This window comes from Sardina pilchardus, chromosome 12, assembly GCF_963854185.1.
Source record: "Sardina pilchardus chromosome 12, fSarPil1.1, whole genome shotgun sequence".
NCBI classification, from domain to species: Eukaryota; Metazoa; Chordata; class Actinopteri; order Clupeiformes; family Clupeidae; genus Sardina; species Sardina pilchardus.
In genome coordinates, this window is record NC_085005.1 from 2,406,537 (window position 1) to 2,429,625 (window position 23,089).

Sequence of the window (23,089 nt, forward strand, 5' to 3'; positions counted from 1 at the left end):
TAAAATTATAACTAATAGTACTAATACTACTACCATGCACTTAACATAAAACAGCATCAGGGTCATGGAATCAGCAATTACAAAAAATATCCATAAATTATGTTCATTGTTGTCACTGCCCAGGCAGGCAATTTATTGTCAGTCTCTTTTCTCCTTGAAGAAACTAGTAGTCACATGCTATTCGTCACTGGCCACTCATTTTTTAGCTGTAAAAGCATGATGTGGTGGTCAAACACCGAAATAAACTCAACTTAAAAACAGGAAAATAATACCACATAATTGCATTGTAAATAAGTGACCTTTGACATAGTCACTCACGAGTACCATTTGGACAGTTTACTTGTACTAATGGTCCATCTTGTGGATGTTGAGGTTTTACAGTACAGTAGTAACTGATATTTTAGAACATACATTCCCAATTACCCTCCCTAGTAGAGCAGAGATTTGGACTGATTTTTATAATGTAAATAACTTACTTAACCTAAGAGATACATACATTGATCTATGCTGTTCCTAACAGCAACAAACAATGCAGAACACGCTAATTAAAATTAAAATTAACATCTGGTAATAAGCAATTCAGCTCTCGATTAAAATGTCAATTTAAACAATGACTCACAAAAACGAGTTTTACATTATAATACATCAATAGCATAGACTTCATAATTTGGTAAGATAATGTTCTAAATATATCAAGATTTGTATAATAGGCTGCAGTTTTGCTTCTGATGTGGAGGTAAAAGATCATAAATTTTTTTCTACATGGTGCTTGAACTTCTTAAAAACTTGACATCTCTGCTCAATTACTGCTGTGACTCCAAACTTCAGGAATGCAAAGATGCCAACATTACGGACAAAACCTTAAGCGGTTACACAAAGAAGTCACCCAGGCCTGCCTTAGTCTCTACCCCATACTGGGCAATGGCAGAAGACATCTTTTTTTTTCTCTCATGTGGCAGGGACAGTGTCTGTCTGGCTGGTACTTGGGCAGTGTCAGTTATACTGGGTTGAGTTACATGGGCCATGTATCTGTGCGTTTCTGTTTACTTTAATAATGTATGTGTGTTTGTGTGTGCGTTCGTACGTCGTCACAGCTCATAGTCAAACTTGTAGTCATTAGCCAGATAGATCCTACGGAAGATGAGAGCTGTGAGAGCCAGAGTGAGCAGCACGATGAGCACGGCAGAGCCAGCCTGGGTGCCGTCGGCGGGTGGCTGCGGCGCTGCAGGGAATGCTGGGAACGGAGCGCGGCGGGGCTGCTGCTGCTGCTGCTGCTGGCCCTGCTGCTGAGCGCGACGCTGGCGCGGACTCAAGGAGCGGGAGCTGCTGCTGCTGCTGCTCGGGGCCTCCGGGGGAACCGATGTGGAGAGAGGGCTCTCCTCACTGACGGCCGATGGGCCAGGCGCCTCTGTCTGTGGGATAGAGGAGGGACAGAGAAGTTAGCATGACACATGCATGCACACATTTGCACAATCAGAATTATGGCACGTACTCCGACTATGTTGAGTAAAAGCCCAAAAGACTATTCGGGTCTTTAAAAGCAGCCAGTCTCATATTCAGCAGGTCTCCTGCTTTTCTCAACCAAACTAATTATATAGGGAGACAGAAAGGATGGATGGATGACATGGAAGACAAGTGGAATGAAAAGGTGCCTTGGATATGCACACTTTGACTATTTTTACAATTTGACATGTTACACGTTATGCATTTTTAAAGCTATTTAACAAAGGTTTCTAAAATATACTGCATGGGCACATACAGTATGCTGTTTTTCAATCAACAAAAACATCATACCTGCCATCATAGGACAATGCCCAACCAAACTGAGGGGGCCCATGAAAAATGTTTTTTGAATTTGGATTTTACAAACTTAAGACCAAAATTATGTAATCTGCATGTCCATGTGTCTTATGTGTCACAATGATGCAAACGTCATCATCAGAGGGGGTATGTGTGGCTCTGGTTGGTGTACTGTTGGTGTGCTGTTGGTGTTTTTGTGGCCAAGCAGTGCACAGTATTATCCATTTCTAAGGATCAGCAATAGCTTTTATGATTGCATGTGTTTTTATCATGATCATTTTCACTAGGAGTTCTGAGAGAGCATCTGAGAACGTTCAGCAAACCCTCTAGGCAGATACAGCACACTGCATCAACAGCAGTATTCAACTTTGAGCGATTCGACTTTGAAACTCGTACGTCCTGGAAACTGGCGACAGTAAGAGATGGTTTCTTCAAGCGGATACAAACATGATGACTAAACATAGAAAGTTAAAGGAAACCCCAGGGTTTACAGGGAGCTGGCTTACTAATTACAGAAAGGCCAGAGGCAGCGCCGTCATAGAGGCATGGCAGAGAGGATGGGAGGTAGCAAATAACAACACTGTAGAGAAACAGAGAAAGCCAAGAGCCTGCTGCATGACTGTGAGCTGGGGACAGATGACGGGGGCGGGCTCAATGGAGACCTTTCTTCAGCCCTTCACTACACAGTCAGCATCTGGAAGATGATCCCACCCTGTTTACACCCTACGCCCTTATCTTACCCTCTTCTCAGACACAATGCTGTGTGAATGGGTGCCACATGGCTCTAGCTAAGAGGGAGAACTTTCTACTCCTCTCTGCAGTCTGCACAAATCTGGTTGTTTATTCGTTTTATCACTCATTGTGGCCAAAAGGAACACAAGTTACTCAGCCTAATTAATATATGCTGACTGAATGTATTATACAGTTAAGCCTGCAGTTCAGAATCTCAATTCAGAACGCAATTTGTAAAATGTGGGGACATTTTGAGCCGTGTAAAACTAGCAACAACTACAGTAAGGGTACAGTCTTACACATTAAAGACTGACTCATTAGACCAGTGATGGAAAACAACATCAGCTGAAGGTCAGAAGTGATGACAGATCTGTCTCTGACTGGCCATGGTCTGGCTTCATGGTGCCCTTTTCAGTCCTCTCTGTGTTTGAATCATCCAATATGTTCTGAGCAAAGAGCCGAGGTGGTGGTGATTCCGAGGGCTGTTTATTACATAAAGCACTATGAGAGATGAGACGAATGGTGGAGATAAGCGCAGCGCCATATTTCTCCCATAACACCACCCCCTCAGGAACAAAGACCCCTGCAGTGCACTAAACTCCTACCACAATTGACTCGTCATTTAATGGCGCCTTTAAAAACAACAGAGATAGAGCGGCTTCATAACGCCTGACTGCCAGCCACCTTCCCAATACTGTAGAATTCCCCAGGGAAGCTCATGGAATACTCCATCTACCCTCACACTCATATGGATCTGCATCTCCTTCACTTGCTCCTCCCTGTGGCATGTGCCATGTGTGAGTGTGTGAGTGTGTGAGTGTGTGAGTGTGTGTCTTCTCTTCTCTTCTCCTCACCTCAGGGATTAGTGTTGGCTCCGCACTGGCTTGGCTGTCTGTGGAAGGCTCCCCCTCCTGGCTGTCGGAGGCGGCTTGGCTCTCGGCCCCGCTGCTCAGCCCGGCTTTACTGGACGAGCTGGCTTCAGCCTGCAGGAACACACAGCCCACCGCTGTCACCCACAATGTACTATGGCTCTTGTCAAGAGACACGCTGCAGATTACCCAGATACACTACTCAGTTTTTATCTCTTTCTGTAGTGAGTGCATGCAAGGGGGGGAAAAAAATCAGAAAAGCATGCAGACATATTTAATCTGATTATGATTAATCACAGGAGTAGGATGGCCTGCACGTGCGGAGAGGAAGGGTCAGGGGGTGCTGACTCAGTGGCTCCACTCATGGCACAGCAGAGTGAGCAGGGCCCGGGCCTGGGGGACTGGACGTTTGGAGCACTGCTCCACAGCGCAACCATTTGGATCGCGCATGCCACCTAAAATCCTTTTCATTGGCTGTGCCAACGTGCCTGGCATTTAACAGGTCAGTCCCTGTGAGTAGGACTGTAGGCGGCATTCTTTTTCCCCTCTCCTGCATCCTGCAAAGACCTGCCATTACCGGGTCTCCAACTGGCTCTGATCCTGATATTCTTCTTAGCTGAATAGGGGTGGGGAAAAACATAGCCTGCTACATTAGGCTTTACGTTATACCTGTCCCCATCCCACCATCTTTCTCCCCTGTCCCCAGCAGAGATGTGCCATATCGCATCAATATCAATATACCCTTAGGATCCCTCACCATGATGAGAATGTCATATTGCTAAATCAATGACAAAGTTGATGACATGTTTCTATACAGCGTGGGGATTACGCTTTGAGTGCATCAACATTTTTTTCATTAAGTATACTTCCAGTGAGGCTAGTCACATGAAATGTTCACCAACATACTTATTCTCCCCTCTGTAGAGCGAGAACAAGAATGACAGAATGTGGAGTTCATCACTGACGATGGTAAAGATTACACTTTACTTCTTTTGTGTTTGTGCAACTCTAAAGACTGTAGTCTGACATGACTAGTTTGCCATGGCTTAGAGAACAGCGGTGAATTACTTCCATATTGTAATGTATATTCTTAGTGCGTAAAAAATACCATGAAATATTGTTTAGTTTGACGTCTTTATCGCCCATCCTAGTCTCCAGTAAAATCCCTAATCCTGAAGCAACATCTTCGGTGGAGATAGCCACACCTGATCTGACCGCACCAGTTCGAGAGCCCGTATCATATACGCAAAGGCCAAAATATATGCCTTCAGTAAAGAATGACTTATCTTATTTTGGTGACTCAGATATAATAAATCGCTTCCCTTCTATTGCTCTTATTGAAAAGAGTAGAGCCAGCATTGTATTGTCAAAGCACAATTTAAACCAGAAAAAACAAGATACCACTGAAGTTCTGTCTGCCCCTAAATGACGTGCCGGTATACCTAAATGAAAATGTAATCGCCCCAGTGCAGTCAATATAAGCAGTTTGTGCAGAGCTGTGGTTTAGGGAGTACCTTAAAGTTGATCTTCTGTGCAAGTTCTTTGGCTTCATGGTCCTCTGGGCGGGGGGTGCTGTTGGGGGACAGAGCCAGGAGAGCAGACTGCATGGAGCAGCCGCACACCTCACAGCAGAAGTCCTGGGACCTGCCAGGGGCCAGGCACAAACAACAAACGGCCTCAGAAACACAGAAACACCTGAGAGGAACATAAAAGACCTGTCCACACCATCCTGAGAAATCCTCCAGGTGACAGTTTGGCTGATGTTGCACCACAAGTGATCAACTGTCTACAAAACCGACTGTCTGAACCCCAAACATTAGATTGAAATTCAAAAGTATTTATCTCTCCGGGTTCATTTTCAGTGGCTTTTCCATTTAGACTTCATGGCCAGAAATAAGCCAGATTTATAAAACAACCGTGCAAAATCTGTGGCATGGCAATTTAGGCTCATTCATCCTCATGGCAGTGATTAGTGACAGTCGATTACAATAGCATTATCTGCTGTGTTTCAAATGACAGCAAAAGGAAATGAACCAATATGAATTAACCCACATCCTTATGGCACTTGTTGGCCTGTTTGGGCAATGCTACAGAAAGCCAAATATACTGTACTGTTGCTTAACTAAATATTAAAACGATCACATAGTTTTCCCTCACAAGAAGGACAAACAGAATCGGAAGGAAAGAAAATCCAATTTATAGAACCACCTACATGTAGAAGGACCATGATGGTGTCTGCCTTTAATCAAATGTGGCTCTGAATGTGGGTGAGCATGTGTATTGATCTGTATCAGACTGGCTGTGTGTGCACTCCAGTGTTGTGGGTGGAGCACGCTGGTGCTGCTGAGCTCTGTTGGCATGGCCCTTGTTGTGATGCAAGGTACACTGATGCGTTCATAAGCTCACAGATGTTCGGACGAGAGCTCATATGACGCAAAGCGTAAACCCTCCTCTGCTGTGCGCCGAAGTCAAAATGTGGCTGTGTTGTATGGCCACGAAAGAGTTGAGCTGATGTGGGTGGACCTGTGCTGTAGTCCATCTGCAAACTTTGGAGTCACAGCAGTAATTGAGCCGAGACACAGAGTTTGAGCACCATAGAATTGAAAATGTCAGTTATATAAATCAGCAACCTGTTATAAATCTTATTCTATCTGCAATGCAAGTATTTCACCAAAGGCTGATGTCTAAGCTACTGCTGTTTATTTTTAAGGCTTTGTGCTTTTCTGCATCCGACTATAGACCCTGTTCCATAAAATAAATCATAAATAAATCATAAATCAATGTGTTGTGAGTTCGGTAACAATAACAAAAATAGGGATCCATTGTAGCAAACCTTAAAGAAAATGTTTACAGCGCAGTGTTTCTGTGCCTTTCACACCAACTGTCCACTTTTTCAGATTATATCTTCTCTTTTGAGAAATGTCGTTCCTGTGGATTTAACACTCATGCACCCTTGAGCACTTCAAAGGCTTGCAGTGTGTGGCCGCCCGCCCCACATTTCAGCCCGAGTTTGTTTCTGAAGTGACAGAGACGAACGGCAGAGTGAAAATATGGATCGGGTGTCGTGCTGCGCTCTGGCTGTGAGGCGCACCGTGAGTGACAGCGCTCACAATTACCAGGAGCACAAAGGCAAGGAGATGAGACTCAATGCGAAGTGCTGTCTCAAGCACGGCCATTGTGCTGGAGAGAAGGCACTTTTATAAGGCAGATAAGTGTGCGTTTATTTATAGATAGCACCGAGTTCCTTCTGTCACTTCCAATCTTGAAGTGTTAATGAGAGTGGCAGTCGTTAAAGACCCCCCATCCTTATGTGTTAATGGGCGAGTCATCACGCCTCTGTACCGGCTTCCATCAAATCAAGTCTTCCATCTCATTTCAAACACAAAGAAAACATGTGGTGACATGCAGTGACCAGGGACTTCAATTTTCAGTTGATAATGAAAGTTCACAGAGGGTCTGCAGGAGAGTGTGGACTGTGGAATGATCCAGATGTGAGGATGAGTTGAGGAATAGACCCCTTGTCTTACCACAGCTTAAGAATTGTGAGGTATTTCATCAACCTTTGCTAAACCTCATATGCAAACATGTGGCAGACTCACCTTAGCATGTTTGGAACTACTACAATTACTAGGCGGTCAGGTAATTGAACTTGAGTAAATTGTAGTTTAAACACTAAATACACTGACGGCTAGTCTAGTTTGTCTGATATTTTTTCTACAGATATGATAAGAGAGCTAAAATCCCTGGGAAATGATTCACACTTGACATGGCCTAAAATAAATAACTACTGGGAGGACACAACACGAGTAGTGAATTCATCTATATATAAGAGCTCAGCTTAGTCTTTCTGTACCTCAGATAGGCTGACCTAAACTCATGTGGATGCGCAAGCCGCTTTGGATGAGTGTGTGTGTGTGTGTGTGTGTGTGTAGGGGGATGGGGGATCAGTGTGAGAACATTAAAGCCAGAAAATCATACTTTTTGGCGAGGGCTCTCCTCTCCTCTGGGGTATAATCAAGAGATCCTATTGCTCCCTCTCCTTTGGTTGGCATAAATCCGATTATAGCTATTAGCGCGGTCCGTACTGAAAGGGAGAGAAGAAAGAGCAAAACAATTATGACACAAGATGAATAAATACATAAACAACGGCATAGGTTCATCTCCTGCAGCTGCAGGGGAGAAGGGTGGTTAAATAACATGCAAGATGATGACTGCCATGTCTGTTTTGACTCCACTGTAACCCTGGCTATACACCACTACCAGCCCTGACAACCCCATCACTACGTCACTACCCTGTCACACTCAGCCCTGATCCAGAACACTTCAATAGGCCCCAGCCAAAAGATTGAGCAAACTTGCCTTGCAAAAACAGCACTTACACTTACAGGTGGTGCCACATATTTTGCCACATATCCTGGCATGAAATTTAACGCCAAACCTTATTTCTTTCTTCAGGATTGTATAGATTTCAATAAATACCACTGTAAACTGTTAATGTAATGGACGTAAATGCAAGCATTACAAAATGTTTCAGTTAGATAAGTTAAGTTAGAGTTAAGACTGAATTACCTGTGAAAAAATGCTGCAACAACTGCCCACTGCTATAATGACTACACATTGTGTATGTAGAAAGTCTGATAGATACCCTTTATGCTCTACTGGAACACATAGTGGAGGATTCTCTGTCAAAAAAAGGAGTAGTAAAGGCAAAGTCACAGCTGACTAAAAGCAGTGAGTGAATGTGCGAAATATGGCTCTCAGACAGCCGCGACCGAGAGCTTTAGGGAGTGAATTAGACAGGCGTGGCCAAGCTCGATTTGGAGTGACACTTTACTTATTGAGTTAGTTCTGCTGTGCAGTCCGGCTTTCATTCCCTTCCAGCTTTAAGCCTTTAAATTGGGGAAAAACACTGATAGAACAATCAGGCAAATATAAATGCTGGGGCAAATAGCATTTGCATACTCCCTTCATTTAAATTCAAATGGGGGCTCTAATCCTTCTAGTGCATTTCCACCCCCCCAGGCAAAGAGTCAAGATACTAAGTATAGCACGAGAGCTGGAGTAGGGGAAGAAAAGAGGTGCTGTGTGTTTGTGTACATGTGCAGCCCAAAGAATGAAAGCACTTGGGAGATATGAGGCGTTTGATAAATGTGGATGACTGTGCAATGCATGTACAGTGCACGCTGTGACTAGAAATGTCTTCAAGGCTGCGCATGGAAACTGTGGGAGAAGTGCTGAGCGTGTGTGTGTGTGTGTGTGTGTGTGTGTGTGTGAGGCTGTTGGCGACAGGGCTTCACGGGGAAGACTAATGTAACATACTGCTCCAGGAGGGCTGCCAGGTCTCGGGGTGGTGGCCGGAGATGCTGAGACAGATCTTCTTCCCCACCTCAAACCTGCCGTTCGGCTGTGAAAAGAACAGAGTTTCAACGTTTCTTCCCAAAAGTTTGACACAGCAGTCAGAGACGGAGACGGAGTGTGCCACCACAGAGTATCTGTTCTCATGACAGCACCAGCTCCCAAGATCAAACTGAGCAGAACAAAGGAGGAAGCCATAATGACAAGCCATGTCTTCAAAGACAGGACTGTACAAAAGGCTGAGGGTTGACGGTAAAGGGGTGACACACTCACTTTAATCACGACATTCTTGTGACATCAAAACAGTAAACCTTACATATCCTTGAAGAACACTTACATTTTAAAATGATTGGATTCACAAAGGAATGTGTATAATTCAGAAACATTGATTGATGAACCATTAAAAGTTGTCTATATGCTTTTCTACTTTAAAATCTATGAAGACATATGAGGAAGACTGATGTCAAAGTATTCTGCTGTTAGCCTTTGATCAATGTCTTTCATGTCATATTAAATCATGCTTTTGTGTCGCACACTGTTCCTTGTCAGTGATGGGAAGATTAGCTGGAGCTAAGGGAATGGCATCTTAATGACAGGCAGAGTTCCTTCTCAGGATCTCACCGTTAGCAGGATGATGCTTGGGGGCTTCATGGGGTACTCCGGGGGAAGCACGATCCTGCCGTGGTAGACCCCACCATCAAAGTCGGAGTCTGGTGGGCCTCGCACAGAGAAGTGCCACTCAAAGAGATTATCCTAGAAACACAGCAGTCAAGATCAGACATATCCGTGCACACCTGGGCCCTGTGTGTGTGTGTGTCTGTGTGTGTATGTATGTTGGGGAAAGGCCACGTTGTAAAAGCCTCCTTTCACTCTTCAGTGGTATGGATTGGTGTTTGTTTATGTTGACGCTTGTGTTTGTTTCTGTTGGCTTGGTGCACTGCCTCACCTCTAGTGGTTGAGCGTGGTAATGCTCCGTTGGGTCTCGCAGTTCTGCTGCTTCCTTCATCAGTCGCTTCACAGCTGTTGGACACAGAGGGGAAGACCGTTAGAGGCTGATCAAGAGGAGAGGTGCCTCAAAGTGCTCTCAAGTCACAGGTCAGTCACACCGGTCAGTCCCACCGGTCAGTCACACCGGTCAGTGACAACGGCGACCCTCCCTCGTCCTGATCCCACCCCTGCATGACCCACACCGAGTTATCAGCCTGAGCACTGATGCGAGACTTATGAGCCTGACAGAGCACAGCAGCTGGTGAGGCAACATTAATGCACACAGACAAAGCATGAAGCAGAGAACAAAATAGCATGTGCCACACAGTCAACACATACACCCGCACTCCTTTGCTTTAACATCTACATGGTCCTCATATCTATTTAACTCAACAGCTCTGAATCACTGGTTCTGTAATGACCCAACTTAACATTATTACTACTGCCATCACAGCACGACCCGTGGTTTAGACAGAAGCAAAGCAATCATGTCATCCTTGTGACAAACAGCTCGTAGGCAGTCAGTGGCTTAGGTGCTTGGCCTCCCATTCCCCCTCATCACCACCCCCACCTCAGCCTTCACTTGGAAGATGCTAAGGTCAATTACTTCCTCTGGCAGTCTAAAGAATGGCACGTGACAGGCGTCAGCAGAGAACATCTGTTTATCTTAACCCTTGTACACTAACACAAACATCTTTAATCTGGGCAGATGCAGAATCTCTTCACACGGCCCGGGGGGGGGGGATCCATACCCACCCACTCCCTCTCACTATACTTATCCCACATTCTGTTCACCCCCGCGGGGATGATGCAAGCTTGGTGACACGCCTGCTGCCAGCACCCACCCATCCTCAACCTCGCCTGCTTCTGTGGTGTTAAAAGGGAAGCGTCCATCTCACGGGGGAACCGAAACACTAAATCTAGTCTGAATGTCAGACGACTGTCAAGGGCTTCAGACGGCAGAGAGATGAGCTGCAGTGTAGAGAGCACAAAATCCACCCAGCGCTCTTCTGGGAAACGCAGGAGCCACTGAGCTGAAAGTTTGTCGTCGAGCGGTCCCACTCCGTTGAAATTGGAAAATAATTGGGAAAAGTGTGAGCATGACAAACCCATTTCTGTGAAGAAAATTGCTTTGGAATCCAATTGTACAAATTGATACTGCGTAAAAGAGAGGGAGTCGACTTCCTGTTACAGTAAGACTGAAGGAGAGTGAAGGAAAGAAAACCCTCAAACGAGACACACACACACACACACACACACACACACACACACACACACACACACGTTTGTCAGGGCACGTGTTCCATGAGCCTGTGCCTGCGGCCGGACTTTGTACTGAAGTGAAGGTCTGTGATGGTGGAGAGCAAGAGAGGGAGATGTCAACAGTGTAAGATCACACACTGGAGAGCAGAGACGAGTCCTGTGATGAATTCAACTCAGTGAAGTGGGGGAGCAGGATCACTTGGAGGGCAAGCATCTGCATCCCAAACTCTCTCTACACCAATCATGCTCTGAAAGGAAGCCCGCTGAAATCACAGTATTGCCTGCTAGCTCAGCATGGGGTTGGATGTGGAGCAGATTAATGTGATTAACTGTTAATTAGTCTGGTGTTGCTCCTCATACCAAGGCCCAGCCAAACTCATTTGATAGCTGGAGGGGGAGATAACTACTGTGAGGAGAACTGTGTTCATTTTGTGGCAAGGAGTAGCCTAATCACAATATGACTACAGAATATAGAGTCTAGTACTTGTAGGTGATAAATGTCACTAAAAGTCACTTCCCAACTCCAATAGTAGACCATTTTAAATAAGACAATTCACACTAAGTGGTGACTGTTGGTGCCATGCTCTAATGTCAGTCTGTGCTACACCACTGTAATGCCACCATGGCTGCAGGTGTCACACAGCTATTCCATAAATGAATGAAGAAGCAACAGAAAGCAAACTGTGTGAATGTCCTTTTAACAGCTCTTCTCTTCTGAGCTCAGAGGAGCTGATGTTGTGTCACCAAAGCCTCAGAACAGCCTTACAACCTGTGTTATGGGAGGAAATGAAATGGCCGGGTATCCTTTTCTGAGCCTTTTTAGCGAAACAAACTACAGAATTATCTCTCATCTTTTGAATATGTGAAAGTCATTAAAAGGAAACAGATTAACAGGAAACTGTGCCAGATTAACATCAAACTGCTTTACACTTCTAGTGGAGTAAAAGCCCTATCCAAGCAGGAGTCTACATGGCTGGTGTTTACTAAAAGGTAAACCGTATGTTTGTTTATGTAATCATCATAGTAAAATTACATATTTCAAAAAAGTTGAGAGATCAGCTAAATGCGAGATTATTTAGCAGCAGCGTTGGCAGAGAGTGCTACTGTGCAACACAGCTGTCAGACTATGCCTGAAGTCCTTTCCCAAAATAAAACCCAGACTTTGAATGAAATTTGCATAACTGCTCAGGCTCATTATCATAGAGTTTCTCACTACTGAGTTTGGAGACTATTACAGTATAGCCTATTCCAACAGTTGCTAAGTCTATGTGGCAGTGTCTCCTCCCACTCAACGCTCAACAAAACTACACCCATCTGAAGCCGTTAATACTTCAGCAGCTGTGTTTGTTTCAGATTATATAACAGGTTTCAGGCGATGAGAAACTGAGTAACAGGTGTGTGTAGGGATGGTTCAGCGTTAAGTAAAAAAAATAAAAGATAAAAAATAAAAACACCACAACAAAAACAAAACCGATTAGACAGATAGATTAAAGTTGACGAATCCAGCTAATACACAATGGCAGATTTTCTTGCTATAGGCCTTTTGTACCTATTTAAGGTAGGTTTGACTTGTCAATAGCTTTAGTTTTAAGTGTGCAATGATTTTGAAAGTGGAATCCAAATCTCGAGTCAATTAACAATTGTTTCTTGTGGCAATTTCTTTAAGCTTTGTCATGAACTGCAGGCTGTAGTGGTACAGTTCTAGGCACACAGCAGTCTGAGAGAGAGCATATTCTGCCCTCTTATACTTGAGTAGAGTGAGAATGGCAGGAGAGACATGTGCAGAGACACTAATGCCCAACAGAAAGCCTGCGTCTTCAGAAAGTCAGACAGGTTCCCCTTCCACAGGCATCCAGTGGCGGAAAGTGCTCAGAGCAATATGAAGACACCCGGTGGTCGGTGGGTGTGACAGACAAAGCCAGACAGAGGGGGCTGTGGAAGATAGTGATGGAAGACAGAGAAAGCCCTGCAGTTTGCTATGTCCAGAATGTAACGTTACAGTCTAGCACCTAGGAGGGACAAGTGGAGTGGGTAATAACTGGCCCTGGAGCTCTGTAGGGAGCAAGCACTGTCCAAACTGGGCCACAGCTTCCCAGAAGGCTCTACAAGCCAGGGGATTTGGTTTTAGCAACAGATGACCAAACGCTCTCTGTCTGTCTTTCTGTCTGTCTCTTTCTCTCTCTCTGTCTCTCTCTCGCTCTCTCTCTCTGTCTCGCTCACACACTAGAGGTAGGGTGGAAAACAAACATTGTAGTCCCTGGAGTGTGATTACAGGAGTGTGATGTTTGAGTTTCCCTGGCTAAAAATAAAAGATAAAAGTGGGACACAGCAGAAAATTGATGAAATGCTTTCAGCCCTTGCATTCTCACCACAGACCATGTCAACCATGTCTGTTCTGATCCTGTAACAAGAATTCCTCCATGAGGACCTGTGCTGCACGCGGTGTTGAAAACACCAATATTTCATATGCAAGACACTGGGGATGAATTTGAGAGACACATACTGAGCATTCGTCACAAGCTACTTGGACTGTCAGTCACCCACTATGTGAAGTTTAATGAGCAGAAGGTGTCAGGTTGACGCTTTGATCACAGGGTCTTTGTGAGAATGACAGCCTGCCACAAAGCTCCAGATTCTGTGAATAGAGATCTAAAATCCACCTGCATAAATCCCCATCCTGACAACAGGGGGTTTCTACATGAATAGGAATGTTAAATAAATAAAGAGAATACCTTACATTTGTAAGCTCTTCTCTGGGGTTTACAAACACATGAGGTTCTCTCCACTCAATTGTTTTACTTTTGTGTCAAAATCAGTTCATAGGGAAATGCACCATATAAGAAATCTACAGCAAGCCATTGCTTGTTCTGGGATGCCATGGGTCAAAGTCTCTGGTCGGTGCTAGCATGATAAAGCGTCTGTGGTTTAACAGTGATGCTCGGGGACGTGCGGCAATGCCAAAGCACTCCATGAACATAATGCAGTGTGACCTTCCTTGCCTGGAACCCCTCGAAGCTTATGCTCCGTATCACTGAATTGGTCCTTACATAACATGAAATAGCAACAGGTGGCTTCACCATCACACTAGAATAAGAAAGGTTTCCGTGCTCAGTGTGCAAATAAAAGATAAGACTACTTTAAATACTTTTCAAAAAAAGCATACATTTGCATTACTATTTTCAACTGGCTGGTTACATAAACAATAGAGGTGGATCGCATTGGTCTTCAAACAACTCACTCACTTCAAACCACTAGTTCTAGCTTTCTGTAAAAATAATCACTACTCCAGATCCCCTCATGTCTGGTTTGGGGATTAAACGCTGGCTCCTCCTGAAAGAAAGCAAGCCTCTAAAATATCTGGCTATGACATAGGGGCAAGAGGGATAAAGAAAAAGAGACATACACAAGTTTGTTTTACATTCAAGCATGTGGTTGGTAAATTTGCTTGGTTCTAAGGTGTGTGTGTGTGTGTGTGTGTGTGTGTGTGTGTGTGTGTGTGTGTGTGTAGATACTAGATAGAAAGATAGATAGATACTTTTAATAACCTCTAAGGAGAAATTCAAACTTCCTGTCACTCAACAATCACTTGGTAAAAAGTGGAAAATGTATCAAAAGATATAGTCTCTCTGTGCTGCACTCTTGGAGAACAAGTCTGTTGCTGAACAGGCTTCACTGGTGGTGGTCAATGTATTCATCTTTCCCCCTAACTCACTTCGATAAGCACCCTTTATTCGTTACTGATTCAGTTTAACCATCCATCAACTGCTCACAATCAGCCCAGTACAGAAGTTCGATCAATACATTTCAAAACACGGTTCTATATGCTTGTGACAACACCACATTACACCCATAACACCAAGGCCAACATCAGTGAGTACGTTGTTGCTGTTATGGATGATAGCCGGGAAGGAAATTAGACAAAGGCTATGATTATTCAACACAAAATAATAGCAAGTAACAATCCACTGTTTTCTTGCAACTCAAACGTTTGAGCTTTTCTTGATAAGCAATAGAGATGATGCAAAAAGCCAGGCCCTCTAGAGGAAGATCAAGGAGACATGCAAGATTGACTACAGCATCTAAATGTATGCATACATGTAAACATATGAGGAAAGAGTAAGTGTGACAGGAAAAGCCTTGGCTCCCTGATGGGCGCCCACTCTCCAGGGTCAGTGAGGCCTCGGTCAGTGGCCTTGGGGGGAAGGATTACAATCAAGAAAACAAAATCATCTTATGCAATGCACTTCATCGTATGCCGGAGACGACAGAGAGTTGATCCTGTGAGTTGTGAGACGCCGAGACGGGATTATGTAACAGTGCCCTAGACGACATGAGCCACAGCATCCACAAACTCAGAGCTGGTGCTCTTCTCCCCTCTTGGGTATGATTTCTTTGTCTGGATCAACAGTTTTACAAAATATGACCTCCCTAAGGGCAGGAATTGTGACTAAAAGTGACACGATTCATCTGACAACCAACAGTATCTGTTTTTGGCTTGACTGACAAGTTTAAAAATAACTGATGCAATCCATTTCATTGATTTTCTGAGATATGGTATACACTACTGTACAAAAGTTTTAGGAACAGCCTAGTTGTTTCACAAAACATTTGTGCTAGGGTGCAAACAGACTCGGCTTAATTTTTGACAATTGATATGATTGGAAAAACTAGTCTTTTATTGCCATAACAACGTGTGCATATCACAAGTTGATGATAGCTAACATGCTAGTTTTTCAAACGACTGCAATGAAAACACGCAGACTAGATCTTTCAGGACACGTGCACTTTAACTTCATAACTGATATGGTGATTCAGTAACTGTCGTGTCATATAGCTCAGTGTGCTCAAAGCCGATCGTAATAAGTTTCTTTACTACGGTCTCCATTTCTCTCTGCGATTTTGAACTTTTCTCAACTTTAAGAGATGTTCTGGAACTGCAGAAAAAATGCCAACGACAGCATTTAAAAAAAATTCTACTCCATAGGATTAGTAAAGTGAAATGGACACCAACAGCTTCAAAAAAGTAACTCTAGTTTGAATGTAGCATTAGAAGGCCTTTCTATCTTTATCCTTAGTGTCTTCATTGGATAATGTCATACAAACACTCTTTTTGAAAAAGTGAAATATTCCAGATGTTTAGGCCTTTTTTTCTTTCCGCTCACTGGTGGAAACCGCAATCTCAGAATCAGGCAAATCTTTCAAGATACGAAGAGTAGCCTAGTGGGTGAATAATATTACTTCATATGAGCAGGGCTTGAAAACAAAATTATTTTTCAATCGTTCCGTTCCGAACGGTTCAGGCATGTTTAACGTTTTCGTTCTTGCGTTCCGCCACCAACATATCGTTCCTGAACCGGTTCGGAACATAAAATATCGTTCGTTCTTATCGTTCCGCCAGTGTTTGGCGGGCCTATCAAGTCTATTTTTGTGGTCTATACCTTAGAATAGACGTACTCATTACTATTTGCCCTTGATTTACACCGTAGCTAGTCTATGCCCAAAAATAATAAATCACAGGCGGCATCCAAAAACATTCAGATGGGCTATCCATCCCACATAACCTAGCTTACTGGCCTATTCTATGATAAATAATTTCTTATCAAAAACATTTCTGGATAAGTGCTAGAAACTCCTTACCTGGTTGTAAGTTTTATCTATATGGAGATCTTCAAAGGCTTGCTCAATAATTCCTAACCCCGTTATTATAGGCTAGCCTGTCTGTTGCTGACAATAGGCCTACCTCAACTCTTCATAGCCTATAATTGAGCAAACACTTAAAATCCCGACTTTAAAACAACAAGGCGTGGACAGGCAAAATAGGCTATAGGCTATTATGTTATGCCTACATTGCCTACAATCGTGACAGCTGCCTGGATTGAGCCTAGTGGGTGGCGAAGTGAATGCACAACCGGAAATAAGAACCTGACATAGGCTATGATTTTGTGAAATTGTATAAAATATATAGAGAACGAAAAAAAAACTTTATTAACCGGTTTTATGGATTTCAGAATAACGTTTCTGTTCCAGAACAGTTGAACAGTTTCCGTTTCCGTTCCTCGTAAAATTCCGTTCGTTTTCGGTTTTCGTTCCTTGAACCGGTTCAGAGCCCTGCATATGAGTTTGTCCAAAATTGCCTAACCCAGACACCAACCAAAGTTTTAGGCAGCATGATATTTTAGACCCTGGGTCATTCCACCTCAATTCAACAAATGCCTTCTGCTTGACCATCTCAGATTTCCTTCAAAATTTTACCACCTGAAGAGTAACCATTTAAACTGACTTAGCCAAAATATTAGATTGGTATACCTAATACGTCCAGAGAAAAACGTTTTTGAACATGGTACCCCCCTTCTGATTTTTGGCACATTGGCGCCCTCATCTAAATCTGCAGCAACGTTCAGATGTCATTATCTCAAAAAGTGTTCAAGCTAAAGACTTCAAATTTTCTGGGAATAATGATTGCTACCTATAGATTCCACATATTCATTCGTAGGCCGTATGTATTGATACTGACTGTGTTTCAATCTTGTGAAATCAGAAGAAAAATGGCAGATTTTTTTTCAACCCCCACATTGGGTGCTCCATTACACAATTTGTAAACAAAATGTTTGACAAATGGTTATATCTCTCTACAGAAGTGTTTAAGCTGTCTTTGAAAAAGTAATGAAGAGGTGTCTATATTGCTTTTTTGTTGGAAGTATTGTAACACAAAACTGAAAAATAATCCATTTGGATGATATTGTATCTCCCCATTACAGAGGTATGACACGCTATACCAATGAATTGAACACATCTCCAGAAAGAGTATGGAATGGGCTTTCAGACTGTGAAATTTCAAGATGGTATTATGGCTGCAGTTATTAAAAAACATTTTTTTAAATATTGGTCTATTACAACAATTAGCGTTGCTTTTTTGTGCTATTATTTAATGATTTCATAATCCTTGTCTTATTCCTAAGTATCAGATGTTTATGTCTCATACTGTTAAACATTTATATTTTCATTTACTTGCTGAGTGATGAACTAATAAAATATTTCCTGTATTTCCGAAATAAATTGCTGCTGTCACTATTTAATGCCACTAGATGTCACTGTTCATGGATATCAGCAATGTGTTGTTAAAGTAGACCAATATTTCAAAAATAAAATTTCAATAACTATAGCCATAATACCATCTTGAAATTTCACAGTCTGAAAGCCCATTCCATACTCTTTCTGGAGATGTGTTCAATTCATTGGTATAGCTTGTCATACCTCTGTAATGGGGAGATACAATATTATCCAAATTGATTGTTTTTCAGTTTTGTGTTACAATACTTCCAACAAAAAAGCAATATAGACACCTCTTCATTACTTTTTCAAAGACAGCTTAAACACTTCTGTAGAGAGACATAACCATTTGCCAAACATTTTGTTTACAAATTGTGTAATGGGGCACCCAATGTGGGGGTGTGAAAGAAATCTGCAATTTTTCTTCTGATTTCACAAGATTGAAACACAGTCAGTGTCAACACATACGACTTAGGAATGAATATGTGGAATCTATAGGTAGCAATCAGTATTCACAGAAAATGTGAAGTCTTTAGCTTGAACACTTTTTGAGATAATGACATCTGAACTTTGCTGCAGATTTAGATGAGGGCGCCAATGTGCCAAAAATCAGAAGGGGGGTACCATGTTCAAAAATGTTTTTCTCTGGATGTATTAGGTATACCGATCTAATATTTTGGCTAAGTTAGTTTAAATGGTTACTCTTTAGATGGTAAAAGTTTGAAGCAAATCTGAGATGGTCAAGCAGAAATTTTCTCTAAAATCCGTTGAATTGAGGTGGAATGACCCCCCTTTTTATCTCACATCTGTAGACGTTCAATATTGTAACCTATTCAACCAAGATACGTGGACCTAAAACTCAAATCTGCAGTAAAGTTAGTAATACTTCTCAACTTTGGGACAATGCAACAGATCTAGATCTATATATATTATTCTTTTTTTTAAATGTACAATGTTCATGTCTCACTTTTTAAAGATTGCAGGGGGAAACCAAGACAAGATCATATGGAATGTTTTGGTCTATCATCATTGAGCACTTCATTATGTGTTGCATCACTCAGCATTTCTATTTCTGGTGCAAATGCAAACAGAAAAAAAGTTAGTGAGTTAGTTGTTGTTAGAAGTGTGATCTTAGAACTGTTTAGTCTAAAACGCAGGAATATCATCCCAAACTAAATGCTCAAAGGTCATGAGGTAGCAGCCTAGCAGCATTTGGGGCAGCCGTGGTGTACTGGTTAGGGCTTCGGGCTTGTAACCGTAGGGTTGCCGGTTCGATCCCCGACCAGTCCACCACGGCTGAAGTGCCCTTGAGCAAGGCACCTAACCCCTCACTGCTCCCCGAGCGCCGCTGGTTGGGCAGGCAGCTCACTGCTCTGGGTTGTGTGATTCACCTCACTGTGTGTTCACTGTGTGCTGTGTGTTCACTAATTCGGTTAAATTGGGTTAAATGCAGAGAACTGAATTTCCCTCACGGGATCAATAAAGTATATATTCTATTCTATTCTTTTCTAGGTAGGAAACTGGATTCATCTACAGTTCACCAGTCTAAAAAACAAACATGCCAACTCCTTGGCCACGTGGCCTTCATCACAGCAAGAACATTGTCATGTTTGCTTTTGTCCTTCAGTCAAGAAGAGAACTTGCACACCAATGTTGCCGATGCAAAGTTTAATCCAACCAGTGAGTACAAAGTGCTACCCTAGTGCAAAACGTTTTCAGTCCCATTCAGACCATAAGCAGTGCATCAGTGGAACTAACACACCCACCAGGCTGTGAGTCGTTGGGGTGATACCAGAACATGTTTGCTCTATACCAGAACATGTTTGTTTTTGAAAATAAGTCTAGCAACACAAATAAAGACAAAATATGTTATGCAATGCAGACAGTCAGTCAGTAAGATCAGATTCTTACAGGATTTGGGGGAAAATTGCATTTGAGCCATAGTCTGAACAAGGCCTTTAACCCATGGCTAGCAACTGACTGCTGACAGTTGCACATAATCATGTTCATGGATATGCCAAAGCATAGATTTGCTATTTGTCAAAAAACAAAAATAAAAAAAAACCTTTTATGATCTTTTATGATAAGTCTAGTGACTATGATGTGGTGGACGTGGACTAAATATGCATTCAGAATCAGTTCTGATCTGAGCAATGCACTGAAACAAATGAGGCAAACTGTTACGTTTGTTGATCAACAAATTATATTTGCTTGTCTTCCAAACATCCAAAATCAAAATGTATCACACCTATGGCCTGCCCTGAGGGTATAGCCTACAGTCGGAGCAAAACCAGTTTCCTCTTTCCAGCCTTCCCAAACAAAAACAACAACTTAGCATCATGCAGACAAATTAGATAAAGACTACTGATGTACCATGTAACGCTAGTTGAGGCACAAATTAGTGCTGCTGCCTGCTGATAACATAGAGTACACTTATTTTCATTCAGAAAGATACATTAACAGTCATACGACTTGCATTTCTAACCTGAGGCAATGAAAACTTTACCAGCTAGCCAAACAACTAGCTAAGCTAATCCGCCCTACATACATTTAGTTGAGAATTTAGAGTCGAACACACAGCAATACAAGACTGACATCTTTTCTATCACAGAGTTATTCAGTCAGGTCGTGACAGTCGTCCTCTAACAATGTGTCTGGACAAGCAAACTGTACAGTCGCCATCAAAGACTCGGATATTTCGCTACACACTAGCTAGCATCAACAGACTAGCTAGCTAGCGAGCTACGTTAGAAATAACAGCCCCTTATAAAGCCACTTACGCGCTAACGTTAGATGCTCTAGCCACAGCAAATACACCCTTTAAATTGTAGGATGTTATAACATACCTGGGCTCTTCAGATTATATTTACTTTCCATCCTGTTGATCCCAACTACTGTTTAGCTAACGTTAGACCAAACGACAGCTGCTCCTGCTGAGGTGGTGTGATGATCCTCCGGTGTTTGTCTTTGAATAACTGTTTTTTTTTTCTGTCCGAAGAGGTTACAGCTTTAAAAACACCCAGAACAATGTGCTAGTAGACAAGGCAAAATAGTTATAGCGTGATGAGGTACACTAAATTTTGGAATACGGTTTCTGTCCTACCACTTTCTGACGTGGCAGAAGTTTCCCTAGTTTCGTTTCGTTAGCCAGCTACAAAGATGTCACATGAAAAACGAAAACAGGAAGTAGAATATACGTCAGCAATGACGAAACCATAGACATGTACACGAAACAGTTTGGCAGACCTAGCCTAATATTAGGAAGTTAGACCATAACCATATGAACTCCATGGACTTCGAACAGAGAATTACACTCACATTAACCAAGGTAATTCTAATGCAAGTCTACAGTTTGCAAAAACCCAACCACTCACTCACACACTCAACCCCCCCCCCCCCTTCTCTGTCTCACACACACACACACACTCACTCACACACTCACTCACACACACACACACACACACACACACACACACACACACACACACACACACACACACACACACACACACACACACACACACAGACACACACACACACACACACACACACACACACACACACTGCTCGATGATGCCACACACCTCCCAGCAAGACAAATCCATGTCTGAAAAACAAAGTCTTTCTCAAGCAGCAAGCAGGCAATTAGGCTGATTCTGTCTGAGTGCTCCTGTGGTGTTTAGAATATCAAGTCCACAGGAGTATAGGCTAACAGCTTCCTTCCAAATACCAGGGCTACTTGTGGCTACACTGCCACCCAGTAGGCCTACGCCCACAGAGGACTATGGGTAGAGTGGTGTAGTTGAATATAACCTAATAGAGTGGCAAATTCTTGGACAAAGCATCTGTAGTACAACGCTAGCTGCAGGAAGCTCTTTCACTCCCCAACTTCTTATTCCTAATCAGAGGAACAGACATATCTTTTTTGGGTTCTGCTGGGTCAGTGAACATGCCTGCTGCACCAAAGAGGTTGTCATTACATTACCTCTTTGCAAAAACAGGTGCCACTTCTTTCGATGCTAGGCAGGGCTCGTTGGATGGCTTGGAAGAACTCTTATTCACTAAGGCACTCTGGAGGTTAGTTGCATGCATCAGGATGTCATTTGACCTTCACAGTGGCTTTGAGCCTGGAATGCCTGTCAACTCCAACTCCAGCTCTCCAGGTGGAGCCAAAGGACCTAGTCAGTGGAGAAGATGGAGATCAGCTGATGGCTTATATTATAGACTGGGGCTGTATCCAAAAGTCAAGCGTGCACGCTGGATAGTACCTTCTTTCCAGTAGCGTCTTAGTTAGCTTGCTCCTCAGTATGCGTCCCTATACCTACATTTGGACAGCACTATCTAGTTGGCATCACCTGACTCGGGGAGGGGGGTGTGTTGACGATTTGCATGACGTGTGGAGCTTGACCTGCGCTGCGCAATGGATTATGGGATATCTGAGGGCAAAAAAGATGCATCGATGCACGCTTGGAAATCATGCCAAACGAAGTACCCAACTAGGGAGAACGCTTGACTTTCGGACAGTCTTCTGACGTAACTTCCGGAAAATGCACATGCCCAGTGTGCGTACTGATGTTTCAGACACAGCCTGGGTGAACCCTGCCTGACCTGCCAGCGAATTCGTATTTCACCTGGCAGCTCAGCCTGGAAATCTGCATCTCCCCTGCTTCCTGTCCACAACCTTTGGGTCCAATCACAAACGTATCCAAAAGATGCACCAGATCGTTGGTCTGATTGCTTGAAGGACTATCCAAGCATACGGAGTCATTTGAACGATGCCCATTGATCATGCCTCTTGTGCAGTATAAATAAAGCACAGACTCCCCATACTAATGTTCAGACATTTGTAGAGGCTTTGGAGACATCGCGCGTAAAAGTCGAAAAGAAACCTTTCCACTCTCAACATTCTGACAAACATTGCGCTTTACCACGGTGATGGAAGATTACATCACAGTTATTGTTCCTGCGCTTCCAAGCTGCTTTGCTGTTTGGACTTTACAGTAATAGTCAATTGGAGACATAGACATTGCAGG

The 23,089-nt window shown here is 43.1% G+C and overlaps 1 protein-coding gene across 1 annotated transcript; it reads right to left on the reverse strand.

Annotated features, from left to right (window-relative positions):
- Positions 1–78: 78 nt before the first annotated feature.
- Positions 79–21,209, reverse strand: ube2j1 (ubiquitin-conjugating enzyme E2, J1). Its single transcript, XM_062550827.1, has 8 exons — positions 20,903–21,209; positions 9,703–9,776; positions 9,378–9,509; positions 8,721–8,805; positions 7,380–7,485; positions 4,916–5,045; positions 3,387–3,515; positions 79–1,412 (listed from the first exon to the last, which is right to left on the reverse strand). Exons 1-8 carry the CDS (start codon positions 20,931–20,933, stop codon positions 1,089–1,091), a joined length of 1,011 nt encoding a protein of 336 aa, XP_062406811.1. The 5' UTR covers positions 20,934–21,209; the 3' UTR covers positions 79–1,088.
- Positions 21,210–23,089: the final 1,880 nt, after the last annotated feature.

Coding starts and splice junctions, on each gene's coding strand:
- ube2j1 (XM_062550827.1), bottom strand. CDS start 20,933: ATGGAAAGTAAATATAATCTGAAGAGCCCAG. Junction 9,510..9,702: donor ACCACGCTCAACCACTAGAG/GTGAGGCAGTGC, acceptor CTGTGTTTCTAG/GATAATCTCTTTGAGTGGCA. Junction 1,413..3,386: donor AGCCAACACTAATCCCTGAG/GTGAGGAGAAGA, acceptor TCTATCCCACAG/ACAGAGGCGCCTGGCCCATC.